This window comes from Glycine soja, chromosome 8 (genome assembly GCF_004193775.1).
Source record: "Glycine soja cultivar W05 chromosome 8, ASM419377v2, whole genome shotgun sequence".
Classification (NCBI taxonomy): Eukaryota; Viridiplantae; Streptophyta; class Magnoliopsida; order Fabales; family Fabaceae; genus Glycine; species Glycine soja.
Genome location: NC_041009.1, coordinates 42,251,555 through 42,268,743, shown reverse-complemented (window position 1 = coordinate 42,268,743; position 17,189 = coordinate 42,251,555). Strand labels below are relative to the sequence as shown.

General features: G+C 31.4%; 3 protein-coding genes and 1 long non-coding RNA gene across 4 annotated transcripts; all 4 read left to right on the top strand.

Moving 5' to 3' along the window:
- The first annotated feature begins 390 nt into the window (after positions 1-390).
- Positions 391-1,218, top strand: LOC114424561. The gene has a single exon (XM_028391416.1). It carries the CDS (start codon positions 466-468, stop codon positions 1,114-1,116), a length of 651 nt encoding a protein of 216 aa, XP_028247217.1. The 5' UTR covers positions 391-465; the 3' UTR covers positions 1,117-1,218.
- A 2,664-nt stretch (positions 1,219-3,882) lies between these two features.
- LOC114424464 lies at positions 3,883-4,683 on the top strand. Its single transcript, XM_028391317.1, has one exon. The coding sequence runs from the start codon at positions 3,948-3,950 to the stop codon at positions 4,590-4,592; it is 645 nt and encodes a 214-aa protein (XP_028247118.1). The 5' UTR covers positions 3,883-3,947; the 3' UTR covers positions 4,593-4,683.
- Positions 4,684-5,587: 904 nt separating this feature from the next.
- Positions 5,588-6,815, top strand: LOC114421898. Its single transcript, XR_003668589.1, has 3 exons — positions 5,588-5,851; positions 6,088-6,293; positions 6,378-6,815. It is a non-coding gene; the product is annotated as an uncharacterized LOC114421898 (long non-coding RNA).
- Positions 6,816-12,298: 5,483 nt separating this feature from the next.
- LOC114423290 (60S ribosomal protein L34) lies at positions 12,299-13,922 on the top strand. Its single transcript, XM_028389992.1, has 4 exons — positions 12,299-12,468; positions 12,596-12,675; positions 13,355-13,464; positions 13,561-13,922. Exons 1-4 carry the CDS (start codon positions 12,390-12,392, stop codon positions 13,652-13,654), a joined length of 363 nt encoding a protein of 120 aa, XP_028245793.1. The 5' UTR covers positions 12,299-12,389; the 3' UTR covers positions 13,655-13,922.
- The last annotated feature ends 3,267 nt before the right edge of the window (positions 13,923-17,189 follow it).

The window sequence follows — 17,189 nt, the reverse complement described above, 5'->3', positions numbered from 1 at the left end:
GTTGTGGCCATAATAAATGTCTAAATACATGGATCACACAGTAGGAAAAATGGAAAAGCCAAACTAACGTAAACATCGAAGAATAAGTAGAGCACATTTTAACTAGTATAATAGTTTGAATACAACATCACATCATCAAGGTTTAAACCTTATGTGTCGTGTGATGATTTGTTTTTGTGGCAAGTCTAGCACATGAGTGTAACTCGAGAGAGAGAAACCAAAAAGCAAATCAAAATGTTCAAAGCCGGCATGGCTGACCAGACTCCACCGATTACCGATCCATCCACGCCATTCACAAACAACCCTATTAGACCTTATCAAAGTCAATTTTATTCAAAGTCAAAGTATTTCCTTCACCACACATATATATATCATCCCATAATATAATAATTCATCATTCTTATACATTGTCCAATCAACAACATAACGCACAACAAATTCTCTCAAGATTTCTTGCTCTTACAAATGGGAAATGCAGCAGTGACTCCATGCTTTCATCCAAAGAATTCATTGTTATCGTCATCCTCATCGTCGAAACTTATTTTCTGGGATGGCACCATGAGATCTCTCAAGGGTAAGCACATTGCTAGTGAGATCATGCTTGAGTTCCCAAACAAGGTAGTTTGCCATGCAAATTCCTTCTTCATTGGACACCCAATTCCTGCTTTAGCCTTAGAGGACGAACTCATTCAAGGTGAAGCCTATTTTGTTCTCCCAATTGATAGCTTCACATGCAAAACCCTATCTGTGTCTTCACTCTTGTCCTTGGGATCACACCCAAATAACAAATCCACCATCAAATTTGGGGAGTGTGCTTTTGAGTACTTGAAAGGTTCCAATGGAAGGATGCTGATAAAGGTCACTCCTGAGTTCATCACAAGCCTAGTCAATAGAAGTAAAAGACCATGTTGCCCCAGCAGCAATGTTGACAACAACTTCCTATGTAGCACTCCTGAGTTGAGAAAACACTATCAAATGCTTGTGAAGTCTAAGGACCAAGTTTGGTCACCTAAGCTTGAAACCATTTCGGAGTACAAGGTTAAGTTTTCACCGGGTAGATTTATAGGTTTAGAAAGGAAAGAAAAAGAAAAGGCAGAGGTTGTATCTACTAGATAGTTTTCATGTATTAAAGTAGAGACTAGTATAAACTTGAAATTTGTACAATTATACATCACACATATAAACATCAGTTAATTACGGCCCTAGTTTTGTTCATAATTTTGTGGAAGTTATATGATGAAAGTTGTTTGGAAAGTAGTAAAATTAATTAAAATCCAAGGCAAAGACTGAATTATTAGCACCACCGTGAGCTCTCCAAAGCCACTGCCAAACCTGAAATCGGATCGGCTCATAGTTGACACTTAAAATAAATTTTTAAAAAATATATATTTTACTTTAAATGAGATAACTATACATTAATTTGATCTTTTTTTTGTCAACATATACAAATTATTTTACCAACAATATTATGTTAGATTTCAAACTTATAATCCATTGATATTAAGTGAAATCATTATTAAATCAATATATAAGTTACACCTTGAGAGTGACAAACTTTCTAATAAATTTTAATGTTGATATCATTATCTTAATTTTATTTATGTATACACATTTTAAAAATAATAAATATAAATTTTAAAATATATAATATAAATAAAATCGTATAATAGGGGTCAAAATCTAGTATCATAGTACACAAAATTGTAAATTTTGATAATTGTTGTAGAGGGTACATCAATTTCCACTGTTAAACCCGTGCCACCTCGTTGAGGATACAAGGACCTTAAAGACATGATCAAATCCATCCCCCAAAGTAGAAACCTGTGTCTAAATTAGATACATATCAAGTGAGGATAATAACAAGAACTTAGAAATTTAAGTACTCAAATGTATCTAATAAATCTAACGGCTTTTCCCTCTAGGATGCCTATATTTAAGGACTTCACAGATTTGAATTATCTCCACTCATTTTCTCACTTCTTTGGTCTAAATTCTTACTTAAATGTTGGAGTCCTCATAAATTTTGCAGTTGGAGTCGCTCGCCAGAGGATCACTGTGAACCATCCTCCGGATCGCTGGAATCTCTCCTCACGCCCTCCATACAACAGTATCCAACCACATGAGAAAAGATCCTTTTTTCATACTTTTTTTTTTTAATTTCTTCCATTCTTATGATTTTGAGAAATTATTCTCTATTAAGTAAAAAACCTAATTATAACCTTACCCTTGCATATATACTTATCGATCGAGTTCTCATCAAGAAATGGAAAGAATCTTGACTCCAACCACACTTACATCATAAAATATTTAAAGACCTAATTATAACCTTAACCTTGCATATATACTTATCGAGTTCTCATCATAGATTCAGAATAATTGGTTTTCCAAACATTTATATTTATTTATTCATCTAATAAAAAAACAATAATTGGAATATACACACTAAATATATGATTTTGAGAAATGCTAGCAATATTTTTCTGACACTTGTTTTGCTATTTTCTTTATATATGTTTGACTGGAATTTATTAAAATAATCAATTTTAGTGAGTCTCATTTCTAAATTAGGAAAGTCATTAAAGTAAGATTCATCAAAATTGATAATTTTTAATTAATTTTAACTAATCATAAAGGAACCATTAAAAAGAAAATAGTTAAACATGATGTGTGAGTGTAGCAAATCTCTTAGTATCATGTTCAATTCCTATAAATAAAAAAGAAAGAGAATGTTGCTAGCATTCTTCAAAAGCTTAATGGATACCCTTAGGGATGGATCCACAAATCTATTAAAGGGAGGTTGAAATTTTTTCTTCTTCTTTCTTTGTAATTATTTAAATGTCAAATTTTTAATAGATAATAATTTAAAAAAATATTTACTATTTTTATACATAAAATTGAACTACTTCTATTTTAAATTTTAAATGATAATATTAACTGTTAATGTAATAACAACAAACATGATTAATTTTGTATCAATTAATTAACTTTAATCATTATTATAATAATAACATACACAATTAATTTTACATTAACTTTTATATATAAAAAAATATTTACTATTTTTATACATAAAATTGAACTACTTCTATTTTAAATTTTAAATGATAATCTTAACTGTTACGGTAATAACAACAAACATAATTAATTTTACATAATTTTATATCAATTAATTAAATTTAATGATTATTATAATAATAACATATACAATTAATTTTACATTAACTTTTTTATATATATATAATTTAAGGGAGAGGGAAGAGGAGACAGGAACTAGGACTCCTTACCCCCTCTAGGTCTGTCCCGGTTCATCCTCATTTTCGAATGTGATAAATAATTATTTCTTATAGTGTTTTTACCATGATTTTATGCTCAATTAATGTAAACTCCTACCATCAATGTAAACACATTATATAGTACCAGTATATTGTTCCTTTCAATATGAAAGAATAAACGTCATGTAAATGTTTATCATATTGCACCATAGTGAGACACTTTCAATTGCAATACTAGCCTAGTGGATGAAACAACATAAACCATCAAGAGCTTCATTCAAAAAATCCTTCGTAAATTAATGCAGAAAGAACCATTTGATTTAATTAATTAATGGGTTTGAATACAATAGTAAAATATTAAAGTTTAACATTATGTGACGATTATTATTTTTTTTGGCAAAGTCTAACACAAGAGTGTTCCAACTCGAGAGAGAGAGGGAACAAATTTAAAATTTTCAAAGCCGGCATGGCTGACCAGACCACACCGACCCTCCACGCCTTGCACATATTAACAACCATAGAACTTTTTGATAAAGTCAACTTAATTAAAAGTCAACTATTTCCTTCACCACATATATATACATCATCCTTTCATATAATATTCACCATTCTTATACATTCTCCACCCATTAACACAACACACAACAAATTCTCTCAAGATCTCTTTCCCTTAGAATGGGGAATGCAGCCGTGACTCCATGCTTTCATCCAAAGAATTCATCCTTATCGTCGTCGTCGAAACTTATTTTTTGGGATGGCACCATGAGATCTCTAAAGGGTAAGCACATTGCTAGTGAGATCATGTTTGAGTTCCCAAACAAGGTAGTTTGCCATGCAGATTCTTTCTTCATTGGACACCCAATTCCTGCTTTAGCCTTAGAGGATGAGCTCATTCAAGGTGAAGCCTATTTTGTTCTCCCAATTGATAGCTTGATCACATGCAAAACCCTATCTGTGTCTTCACTCTTGTCCTTGGGATCACACACTAATAACAAGTCCACCATCAAATTTGGGGAGTGTACTTTTGAGTACTTGAAAGGTTCCAATGGAAGGGTGTTGATAAAGGTCATGCCTGAGTTCATCACAAGGCTAATCAATAGAAGTAAAAGACCATGTTGCCCCAGCATTAATATTGACAACAACTTCCTATGCAGCACTCCTGAGTTGAGAAAACACTATCAAATGCTTGTGAAGCCTAAGGACCAGGTTTGGTCACCTAAGCTTGAAACCATTTCGGAATACAAAGTTAAGTTTTCACCGTGTAGATTTATAGGTTTAGAAAGGAAAGAAAAAGAGAAGGCAGAGGTTTTTATCTACTAGATAGTTTTCATTTAATTTAAGCATAGAGACATACACTTGAATTATGTACATCATGACACATCTATACATCAACTAATTAATTACGGCCCCAGTAGTTCAGTTCATAGTTTTGTGGAAGTGCTATGATGAAAGTTATTTGGAAAGTAGTCAAAAAAAGGGTGCTCAAATGATTAAAGCTCCAAATGATCACTAATTCATCCCCCTCCCCCAATATTTAGTTATATTAGAATGAGAACATTGGTTAACATGCATATAGGAACATTAGTTATATTAGAATGATTAGGTAAATTCGCTGTCATTCCCAGTTATTCGATATTGGCCGAAGTTGTTTCGGATTTATATGTGAAAAGAGTAAAATTTCTCTCAATTGGAATAACTAGTATTTTTAGAAATTATTTTTAACAGAAGTGTTTCTAAGAGTTTTTAATTTAATATAAGAGTGTTTTTAGGGGGTGGGGTAACTTTATATCATCACAGTATAAATTATTTATTATAAATTTAAAATAATATTTATAAATTATAAATTTTAATAAAACAAATATTTATTATATTTATTACACGTACTAAAAACACTATTTAAAAAAATAAAAAAGAGAGAATAAGAAAGATTAAGAGGAAAGAATAGAGAAAGAGTTCATTATATGGTAGAAGGCCAACAGATTAAAATTGACGGATTTTTTAGGGTGGGGGGATAAAAATTAAATAAAAAAAGAAGAAAAAAGAAAATACAAAGTACTTTGGGCTGGTGCTACACGCTAAAGTCTAAACACCCTCAATGGTTTACTAGTCGCAACACGTGGTTGCCGGAGTCCACACTGATGGCCAACATATAATTACAAATAAAAAATTTAAAGAAAACAACAAATATTTTTATTATTATAATGAATATTTTATCCAAAATAAAGGTTAAAATTAAGAGGTAAAAAATTATAATTGAAAAAAAATTATGAAAATAAATTAATACATTTGTCACATATTCATATTATTTGTAAATTTATAATTATCTCTCTTTTTTAGAACTCAGTTTGTATGGTTAAAATAGTTTTACGATTATATTTAGTGTATTGTAATTCTGTCGACTACAATAAGGAACATATTATTCATGTCCTTCCAATGGTATAAGCACTAATTTAGTATGTGTACGAAAAGCATATAAATTATGAGTAATTAATTAGGCAAATTTTGTGATTCAGGGTCCACCTAATTTCTTGGGATCCACCGTCATATACCAATTTAAGAAGACATTCCATGTTGATAAGGTAAGTAATTCCTCACCTAATGATTTTATCCATTTCTGTAAATACCAAACACATTATATGTGATGTACTTAATAAATGATCCAACTTACAATTGTCATATGTTTAAATGTTTAATTGCAAAACCTCATTGAGGTACCATCAATATATCATAGGCAATGGGCTCATGATTACCCACCTTATGTGTTGTTCCATTATGGAGACAAACACTTTATAAAGCTCAAAAAATATGGTAACAGGTACTACTTTGTCGATGGACTCAAGGACTTCAGAAGAAGCCTCGGCCATGAAGGTGTTATGGTCAGTTTTGTTGCACCTGAGTTTTGATATCCATTTCATGCCACCATTGCATATACAAACATGTGCAAGACCTCCCACAACCAGTATAACTTATGTCTTTATTGTTGATGTTACCCACCTTTTGATCTCACGTCCTTCACCCTTGGTATGACTTTCTTCATATCAAAAACCTTTGTTTTCTTTATTAATGACCTTACAATCATTACTGACTGCCTTGGTTGCAATGTAGTTCCTGCCACCCAATGCAAGCAATTTGGTTGATGCATTAACACAATATATGACTGTCCAACGTAGTAGTGGTCGTCGTCACATATGGAGGATCTCCATGCATAATGGGCTATGATGTCTGGTTGAGCCTTGGTACCGATTCTTAACGGACAATGACTTGATGGCTGGAGATGAGATCGTGTTATATTATCGGGCTAAGCAACATGTATGGGAAGTCATCTTGAGGAAGCAGCTCATATGGGACGAAGACGAGTCCAGTTGAATATTCCAGTCCACAGTCCAATAACTTTTGTTGACAGTTGTTTGTTCATGAAAAAATTATGTAACATTAATTTGTAAGCCAATCGTGTAAGTTAATTACCTTCGGGTATTAGACAATATTTAATTTCATATTTACTTTATTTTCATCAACGTTAATGAAGTATATGTTTCCATGATATTTATTCTCAACTTATTAAGTTGCTTTATTGTCACATTGATAGATTTTTACATAGTATTAATTGCTCAATATTTGGAAGGTCACTGGATCATATGACTTTAAATACATATAGTTATGCTCTCAAAAAATTCTGAAATTTAATACATAAGATGAAATTACTTAATACAATGTTAACAAAACTTTGAATTTTAAACACAAAAAAATTGAACAACTAATACTTTCTAAAAGATATTATAGTACATAATTGAACAAAGCATCAACGAAACTATTTACAAGGCCAAAATTCTAAATGAGTAACCACATATTTAATAACACAAAAACACGAAAAATATATATTTAGTTGTTTGTATATTTGTCTATTGTGAATGCAATGTCACAAATGTCGAGGCCCTTTTTTCAAATGGCACACGGTGTTATTAAAACCTGTCAATGCATTTAATGAAGACAATTAATAATTAGTACTTTCATGTACTGTAGCTGTAGCTGTGATTGATTGGTTAGCTGGTGCCACCCAAAGTCTAATCAAAGACTTGGGCCGAAAGAAAATGCGAGGTAATGCAAGAGAAGCCCTTCTTCACCAATTTTAAATGCTTCGTTCATGAATATTATTGGAGATCAATTTGATAATGTTATTCTTCCATCATCATCACCATTAAATGCCATTCAACAGCAAATAAAACGCAAATGATGATAAATGCTAAACCATAAGGGAAGTGTTAATCATCATTTACAACTAACTTTTGTATTGAAAAGCATTATAAAATTTATGTATTTTCCTCAATTTATAGTTCTTTTTGTAGGTTGGTACATATTTTTATGTATAGTTTAATTTTTATGCAGTAGATATTCCCTTCATTGTGAATTAATGTGTTTTCAACTTCAGTTTCAAGAGAAAAGGTGAAGAATAAGAAGGTTGCAGAAGTTGGTGTCTCGCTAAGCGAGACATATGCACTTAGTGAGCAACATCCGCTAAGCGAGGCATTAGCTCACTTAGCGAATTAGGAGAATCTGGAAGAGAATCTACCACGTATGCATGCGCTGAGCACGCCATCAGCTCGCCTAGTGAGTCATTTGTCTCTTCTGGCGCCCAACGCGCCTAACTCGCTAAGCCAAAATCACTAACCCGCGCTTAGCACAAAAATAACGCTAAGCGAGCCTTCAAGGACAGAAAACCCTTAAAAGCTAAAGTTGGCTAAAAAAGATGTAGGCTTGTATGCTTGAGAGCCTATGCAATAGAGAGACACAGAAAGGAAAAATAGGACAAGGGAGCATCAAAAACCTCAACTTTCAAGAGGATTTTAGGTTTTAGAATAATTTCTAGGTTCTTAGAGGTGGAGGAGACATACCCACCACTATGTAATCTGAATTTTGCTTCCAAAAACCCCTATTGTACCTGAAAGGTGGTAACTTGCCATGGAAGACAAAAAGTTTTGTTGAGAATTTCTGTTGAGCCTTGATGTAAAAACTCTTTACCATCTATTTAATGTTATTTTGATGTGTTTATTACTTTTATCTGTATTTAATTATTGCATGTTTGTGGACTGATCACCCATGCGTGTGTAAAGTTAGGATTTTCATCATTGGAAAATGTTTTGAATCCTAAGAACTGGATAGAGCAGGGCTAGATAACTGTATGTCTGGACACATAGTGCAGTGATTTAGTTTTTAATATGCTATAATCATAATGCAATTCGTTTAGACTAAGTTCAACGAGACATCCTAGAATGAGGTTTAAATAAAATTAGTCCATTCACGCGAGGAATCGGTGTTTGGTGTATTTGCTCTCGGCATAGAACAAAGAAACAATCTTAAATAGAGAAAAACCTTTAATTGCATCAAGTTACTTAGTAAAAGGACCCAACGTTTTAATCATCTGCTCATCTCTTGCATTTATATAGTTAATTTTGTAGTTATCTTTAGAATTGCTACTATATCCCGTGTTTATTTCCATTTCTTGAATTTATACAAATGTCCACTTACTGAATGAAAACTTTTCTGAATGAAACAAACTCCCTGTGATCGATACTCGATTCTTACCGTTTTATATTACTTGTGACTCAGTACACTTGCTGATAGATTTCACAGTAGTGCTGTGTACGGAACAGGAAGCTAGAAAACACCATTTCAACAACAACACAGCATTGTCTTCAACAACTAACCCTCAAGGAAAGTTTCTATGTTTATACAATTTAATACATGTTATACAGACTATTGTATCACTCTTTCATGTAATTGTTTTTTTGTTAAACAATATTAGGTCAGTACTAATTGTACAATACTAAATATACGGTATCAATATTACATATTGCAATTTTGATATGTTTATCTTAAATTCTGATTTTCAAAGTTTTACACAATAATGTAGAATTTATTCACAAGTGGAAGTTGAAATGGAAAATTTTGCTGAATGGAGGAAACATAGAAAAGACATTTTGCAACAAAGAAGACAAAGTGTTGACAGTCAAAATAATCATGTACCTAATGGTAACAATGAATACAAAAGCCCAATTCATTTGTGCGTATTTTATAAATACTAATATGGACATAACCACTGTTATTGCTGAAAAGCGTAAGCGTACGTCACCATGTGAACCACAATTTAATGGTCACAGCCCCACACTACATACACAGTGTACACCATTATCAAACATCACTTTGTCCGTGAATCAATGTGAGCAAAATTATACAGGGCAATTTCAAATTCGACCGAGGCATTTAGTCAACGAACGTACCATAAATGCTTCATCAATCCAGAGGAATCTGTTGTCGAAGTTTGGGAAAGAAAAATTAACTTCATTGATACTAAATACCCCAACAAGTTCTTCAGTAAAATATATAAAATTTATCTTTTATCAATATATTCACAGAATTAGTAAAATATATAAAATTTATATTTTATTTAATAATAAATTTCCAATATACATAGATTCATTTAAAATAATTATACTTTTCATATATACATATATCATCATTAAGTTTATTAAATTCAATAATATATTATATTATACATAATAAACTTAATAATCAACACTATATTAGAAAATATCATCTTATTTATATATTTACATTAATAATATTGGCAAAATTGTATTTTTGGTCTCCCACTTTTGTTTCAATTTCAATTTTGGTCTCCTGATAATTTAATTCACAATTTTGATTCCCTGGTTTTATAAATTCCTGCAATTTTGGTCCTGGACGCTCCAATTGGACGTTGACCGTTAAACAGTAACGTTGACTGTCACGTGCCGACGTCTGATAGGCACGTGAAACAGTTTGCGATTTTTAACCCTCAATGCTAAATTTTTTTACTGAAACAAACCCTAAAAGCAAAATCACTTACAAATCCCGAACCCTAATTTATTATATTTAATTTATTTTAAATATTATTAAAAACCAAAAAACTCATTCTAACCCCCCATACCCACCGTCGCCGACATGCACCATAGCCACCTTCACCAATTCTGCTCGCGACCCTAACCCTTATACCCCACACCCTTACAATGAAGCCCGAAGGTTAAAGCCCAAGAACCAAATCCTCGACCTCACGGGGTCTATCCATTAAACATAAGCCACTCACCATGTATTGGTAGGCCATGCATTTCACGTGAAGGGAGGAAGAAGTGCGGACAAGGTTATGGAGGTAACCAAAAGCGGCGTTCGAAGGCGGTGTGGGAGTTTCGCTTGGAGTGTGAATCGATGAGTTTGCTGTAGAAAAGAATGAGGTCGCGTTGGCGTGGCTATAACCTAGAACTGGCGTTGGGAATAAGGGATTCGGATTGGAAGTAGTGGCCGAGACTGTGGAGGAGGGCGATGAGTTCAACGACAGTGGTGGGGTTCCAAGTGAACCATGGGGCTTGGCTGATTCCTGTGTAAAGCTAGGAGGCGAGGGGAGAGAGGTGGGGATAAGAGGTGGAAGGGGATAGGAGGTGGGAGAGAGTGCTGAGAAAACACTGAGGAATAGAAGTTCAATACCATGTAAAAAGAAAAGCAAGCCTTTTTAGGAAACCTCTTAGGCGTTGACATGTGACCGTCAACGTTTGAGACTAATGATCAATGTCCAATTGGGGCGTCCAAGACCAAAATTGCAGGAATTTATAAAACTGAGGGACCAAAATTGTGAATTAAATTATTGGGAGATCAAATGCGAAATTGAAATAAAATTGGGGAACTAAAAGTATAATTTTGTCATAACATTAATGAGATTACTAACTAAATAATTTTGTGTAATTATATTTTACTTATACGTATACATATTTTATTTTTAATTTGATTACATTAAAATATGTTTTATGAAAATAATTAAATAAATATCTTTTAAAAACATATGATTAAAAATGTCATTATTCAAAAAAATATTTAAATTAATAATTAAAGATAATATATATATATATATATATATATATATATATATATATATTAACAATAATGTACTTTTGAATATATAAATAATATATGTTTATTTTGGGGCTTACTATATTTTTTCTATTTTTTAAAAATCTTTAATATACATTATGTTGGATCAAAATCTTTGAACTTATTTTGTATTGCCACTTTTATTCCTTATGTCAAATAACAACTTTAAATAGTAACGTAACAATCAGTTAATTCACAGTGTAATAACTTGTACGTGATGTAATCAAGGAATAAGTATAACAAGATAATTAATCATGTATAATTTTTTTTGATAAATTATATTTTCAATTCATTGTTACTAGGCGTGGATACAGGAACCAATCATTTAAGGTTCAACTTACAAAATTCACGTTTTAGATACGTTGGATAATTTTAATTTACGTGTTCAAAGAGTAATTCAAAAAAGTATAAAATTAGAAAAAGGAAAAATTGACCTCATTTATGAAGCTAAAATTTATCACATTAAAATATATTAACATTTTAAACATAACAAATCAATGTTAACAAATTAAATTAAATATCAAAATCTTAACATAATAAATTAAAATAATTACACATTAAATTTAGGCGGACTAAAGGAATAGTCTTTGGATAAAACTCATTAAATTTATTGGCTTAATGAGATGATTCACAAATCTGTAACCCAATATCATAATTTGTCACACTTTTTACTTATTTGATATTTAAATTTAAAATTTTCATACTAATTTGTTATACCCTCATATTTTGAGAAACTAAAATGAATATTTATCTTATTTATTACTTTTAAATTTTTATTTTTGTCATTTATAAACTATTTTTTATCATTATTTTATAAAAAAATTCAGGAGAGAAGATGATATTTCAAATGAAATTAGTAACCTTTTACTCATATAATTACTTTTTTTCCCTCTCACGGCCATAAAATAAATTATAAGAACTTAAATACATTAATAGTATCACTCAAATATTTAAAATGGTTTCTGAAGTGCTACGTGTGATATTCATGACCGTCCGATACTCATCCACGAGATGACGATGATGTTCTCATCGCCCTTAGATTTAGGGCGCTGCAGAAACACTCTCATTATATGTACCTCAGCGCGTCCACAGAAACTTTTTTTTTTCTGTTTGCCGTGGAAGAGAGAAACCCTAGGGTTTGGAAGAAGCTGATCGGAGAAGATGGTGCAGCGTCTCACCTACCGCAAGCGCCACAGCTATGCCACCAAATCCAACCAGCACAGAGTCGTCAAGACTCCCGGTAAATAAACTCTCTTCGCTCGCCTCACATCGTCGTTTATTCTCACTCACGGCGCGTTGTCGTTTTGCGCCGCCGCGAGGGCTCCAAAAATATATTTTAATGTGCGGTTGCTGATTGTTGAATGCAGGTGGCAAGCTTGTTTATCAGACCACGAAGAAGAGGGCCAGCGGACCCAAGTGCCCTGTCACTGGAAAGAGGATTCAAGGGGTATGTATGCAATTTTGAAAAAAGATCTTTATAATGCTGCTTTTGTATGTGATGTGCATAATATTTGAGTGAATTTGGAAAAGTCTGTAAAAAGTAAATGTATTTTGGAAAGATTGGTTCTTGCTTGTGCTTCTTTTTTTTTTTTATGTAATTGGAATTTTGAAATTGTTTAGTGTGTGGATGAACTTTTTGATTGGTTAGATCAGGATGATTTGCTGAGTTAGAGAGAATTTATGATGTGTCATGTAATTTAATAGATGTTTTGGTGGTATCTGGTAGTTAAAGGTAAAATGCACACATAAGACTCAAGGGTTATTTTCAAGTCTTAAGGTAAAAGTTGCCAAAAAGTTAGCGCCTTTATAGTGAATGGTGTTAGTCGTGGTTTTTAAATTGTGTGGTTGTAATATTGCAAAAAATTGTAACAAATGTGGTCAATGGAACTGCAATTGGGGTCGTGGAGTTCCCAAAAGCCTTAACGTTGAAATTGTGGCCGTGGACTGTTTTTTATTGACTTGGTTTTCCACTTAAATTAACGTTCAAACTTAACATTTGTCTTAAAAGTTAAGATTATGATGTTCAAGGTTCCTACAACTAGATTTTTCTTTCCATGATTGGTAAAGGATTATGTATGAATGATACACGGTATAACATAATGGTTATTAATGCATGGCAATTGCAGATTCCACATTTAAGGCCAACAGAATATAAGAGATCAAGGTTACCCAGAAACCGAAGGACTGTGAACCGTGCATATGGTGGTGTGTTGTCTGGCAGTGCTGTTAGAGAGAGGTTTGTTTTTCTCAATCTTCTTAATCTACAGTATGTTTAATTTTCTTTGTGCAAATTGATGGAGTACCTTGCTTACTTTTGTCTCTGGTTCTGTAGAATCATTCGAGCTTTCTTGGTTGAAGAGCAAAAGATTGTGAAAAAGGTATTGAAGATCCAAAAGACAAAGGAAAAGCAAGCTTTGAAGGGCTGAGTTTTGAGAAAAGTGATAAAGATCTTTTTGGAGGGATTTTAGGTTTGGGTGAGTAATGATTATAGTAATGCATGAAATTTGTTAGAGCTGTTTCTGTGTTAATTTTGTGCTTATTTGGCTTTTTTAAACTCATTCTAGTGCAACTGTTAACTTTGTTGACAACTCCATTACGATACAGTTTTGTATGTCACCATTTTCTCTTGCTGGATTATTAATTTTCTCTCTGCATATTAGTGCTTTGCTCCAAAACCTGTTGCAGCTAGAATAACTCTGCTTTGTCACTGTAATTTTACTGAATATCCATTGGTTTTTGTAGCTTGAAATAACATGTTCTCTAATACTGATGGTTTTTTGGAAAGCAAGAACTAATATCTTTTACAGATGCATGGCTAGTTTGAACTTATATGGGTAAGAAGATTTTGTTGCACACTCGCACTACAGAAAGAGTAATTTGAATGTGGGAATGAATGAAATGGCATTGCATAATATTACAAGAGTTTTATTTGCATTTTACTCTAACAGAATGTGGGTGTGTATAAATTCATATGCGGGATGCATCAACTCCATTCTAGGATGAGTTAAATATGATTTTTCCATTGACCTTGATGTTTGACATTGTGTAGGAATCATGATGTCTAAGGTTTAAATTTGAGTCTCATTGAAGCTAATAGAAGTAGCTTTTGCATCAAAATTACATTTAGTCATCTTATTTATTTCATTTATGTCAATGGTTTTTGTTTCATATATATGTTTGGATGGCCATCTTTTTTTTTTTTATAATTATTATTCAAACACAAATCTAACGATTAAAATCAATTTTCTAATGTTTTTATTTTATTATTCAAACAAAAACCACATGATTACAAATTCATGCTTAATTTTACAAACACATTATATTCAGAACACGCACTACATCTGCACGTTTTTTTTTTTTTTTTGCTTTTCAAATAGCATACACCGTGAATGATTTTGTTGGTTAAACCAGTCAGCTTGAAGGCTTAAGTGTGGATATTTACAGACGCCGACCATGATTCAGAAACAGATTTCACTGGTTTAACCTATGACAAACGACATACCTCAATAAAATATACCTCCTTGCATTTTTTTATTATTAAATTTCTTTATCTCGTTTCCATTACTCCTCTTTTCCTCCACCTCTCTCTTTCTCTACCATCGCACTCTCTAAACTTAAACTCAACAAATTAATTTCAATAGTGGTGAGCCCAAACTACCCAAATTAGAGGGCTGCATCTGGTAAAAGAAAGGATGAATTTGCGTATCATATTATTCATTCCAATATGCATGACTATTCCTCTCCAAACCACCGTCACACGACATTGATTTTTTTTTTATTTGTTTTTTTCGTCTGGTCTTCTGGGACTAAGTTGTTAATTCTATCATGAATTTTATTCCTAGCATTTGGCCTAAATTGATTTCTATGATGCGATCTCAAAACCCACGGAGCAGGAAGGAGAGTCCATAACATAAAAAAAAGGAAGGGGAATCAAGCAACCCTTTGTGGTGGTATTTTTGATAGAGAAAAAGAGAGAGAAAGGAGAAAATAGATGCAAAGAACTTAAATAGATGCAAAGAGAGAGAAAGGAGAAAATAAATGCAAAGAACTTAAAGAGTAACGAAGATGAGATGAAAAAACAAGATTAAAGAATTATAAAAATGGGGGAGTAATAGAGTTTAAAGAATCATAATAAAGATGAGGTAATAGGATTTAAACAAGATGAAGGGGGATAAAAATAAGGTTTATATTATTTTTATAAAGGATATTTTATTAATAAAATAAAAATGAGAAAGGGAGGGATACTAATTAATTAGAGGAGGTAAATATATCAAAAGTCTTACCCTATTGAAACCATAAGCCGGAGGTACCGCAGGGTGGTTCATTCACTCGTTTGTTTTTTAAATATTAGTCGGAAGAATTTGAATTCATCTTGACTTTTTGTTTTTCTGATGAATAACATTATCCATTATTATTATTATTATTATTATTATTATTATTATTATTATTATTATTAATTAATCTAATAAAATCTGGTTAGTCACCAGTACAGTGTTCCCGCCCATTTTCTTATCTCACATTTTATCCTTTTGTTTTCTGTTTTATTTATTCCGAACCGTTAATAATTTAATTTAAGGCCTGTACGGACACAACCTAATTGCTTATCTACAATACGGTGCTGCTGAGTCTAGCCCGTGTATTATACCAAAATCTGTGTTCATCCATCAAGTATCAGTAAGATGCTGCTACTTTTTTGTTTATCATTTATGTTTTTAGTTTTGAATAATTATCTTAAAAAAAAAAGAAATTGAAGGATGAATCTAATAGAAGAATGTTCCAGAGTCAAGTCAAGACGACATACAGATGTTGCTGGAGTTTTAATATAAATATAAGGTCAAAATGATTTATTACAATAAGTAGATATTAATACTAATTATTATATATACTACTTTTTGGATTCCAACAAAAAATTGAATGCAAATTATATTGTAATACATAATATCAGTATAATTATTATAAAAATGCATTTGGTATACTATATATTAATATAAAAATATGTTGTTTTAGGTTTATATAGTACATTTTGAAACAATATATTATAATAATATTAGTTATTATATTATATCATCTTTAACCGTGTGATTATTTGACCGAATGACAAAAATAATTTATCTTTATTTTAATAATTCATAATTATTTTCATCATTATAAATATGTTTTTTTATCTTTATAAATATACCAAATTCATTTTTCATTTCTGTAAAAAAAATTATTTACTTTTCGTTCTTATACAATTATAATATATTATTTTTCGTCCCTATATCAAGGTCGGGGATGGCAATGTGCGGGGTTAGAAAATTTTGGATTTGGATTTGTTGTGGATTTCTGGTTGATTTTTTTTCCTTGATCTGAAATTGGATTGGGTGTTGTTGTGAGATTTGATGATATGGTGGTGGGGGTGGTGTTTAGGGAAGAGAAGGTGGTGCGTGGTGGTTGTTTGTATTTTTTTTTATATATAATTTTCCAAATTATTTTAAAATTAAAATAAAAAAGGATGTCGATGTGTCAAAACTTAATTTCGAATAAAAAAATAACACATAAGATAAATTTTTTACAATGACGAAAAATGAACTTTGTTATATTTATAGAGTAAAAAAAAATTTTGTTCTTATAAATAATGAAAATTATTATTATTTCAATTATTTATTATAAATTAAAATAATTATTATAAAATTAAAATTTTTACTATGCTATGTATTATCAATATTAACATAAAAATAAATTATATTTATATAAACAATAGATTATCATTATTAACATAAAATAAATCATAAAAATAATAAACATTCATTGCACAGGTCAATTTTTAAATTATGCAGACAATTTAAAATTTTTTACCTGTGCAACCAACTCTGTTGTATCAGAAGAAAATTTGAATGAGAATAGGATTGTTGGAATAAATTACATTACAGATGATATTGAGGTTTCTTCAAATTTCTCCCGGTATAATTTTTTTTTTCT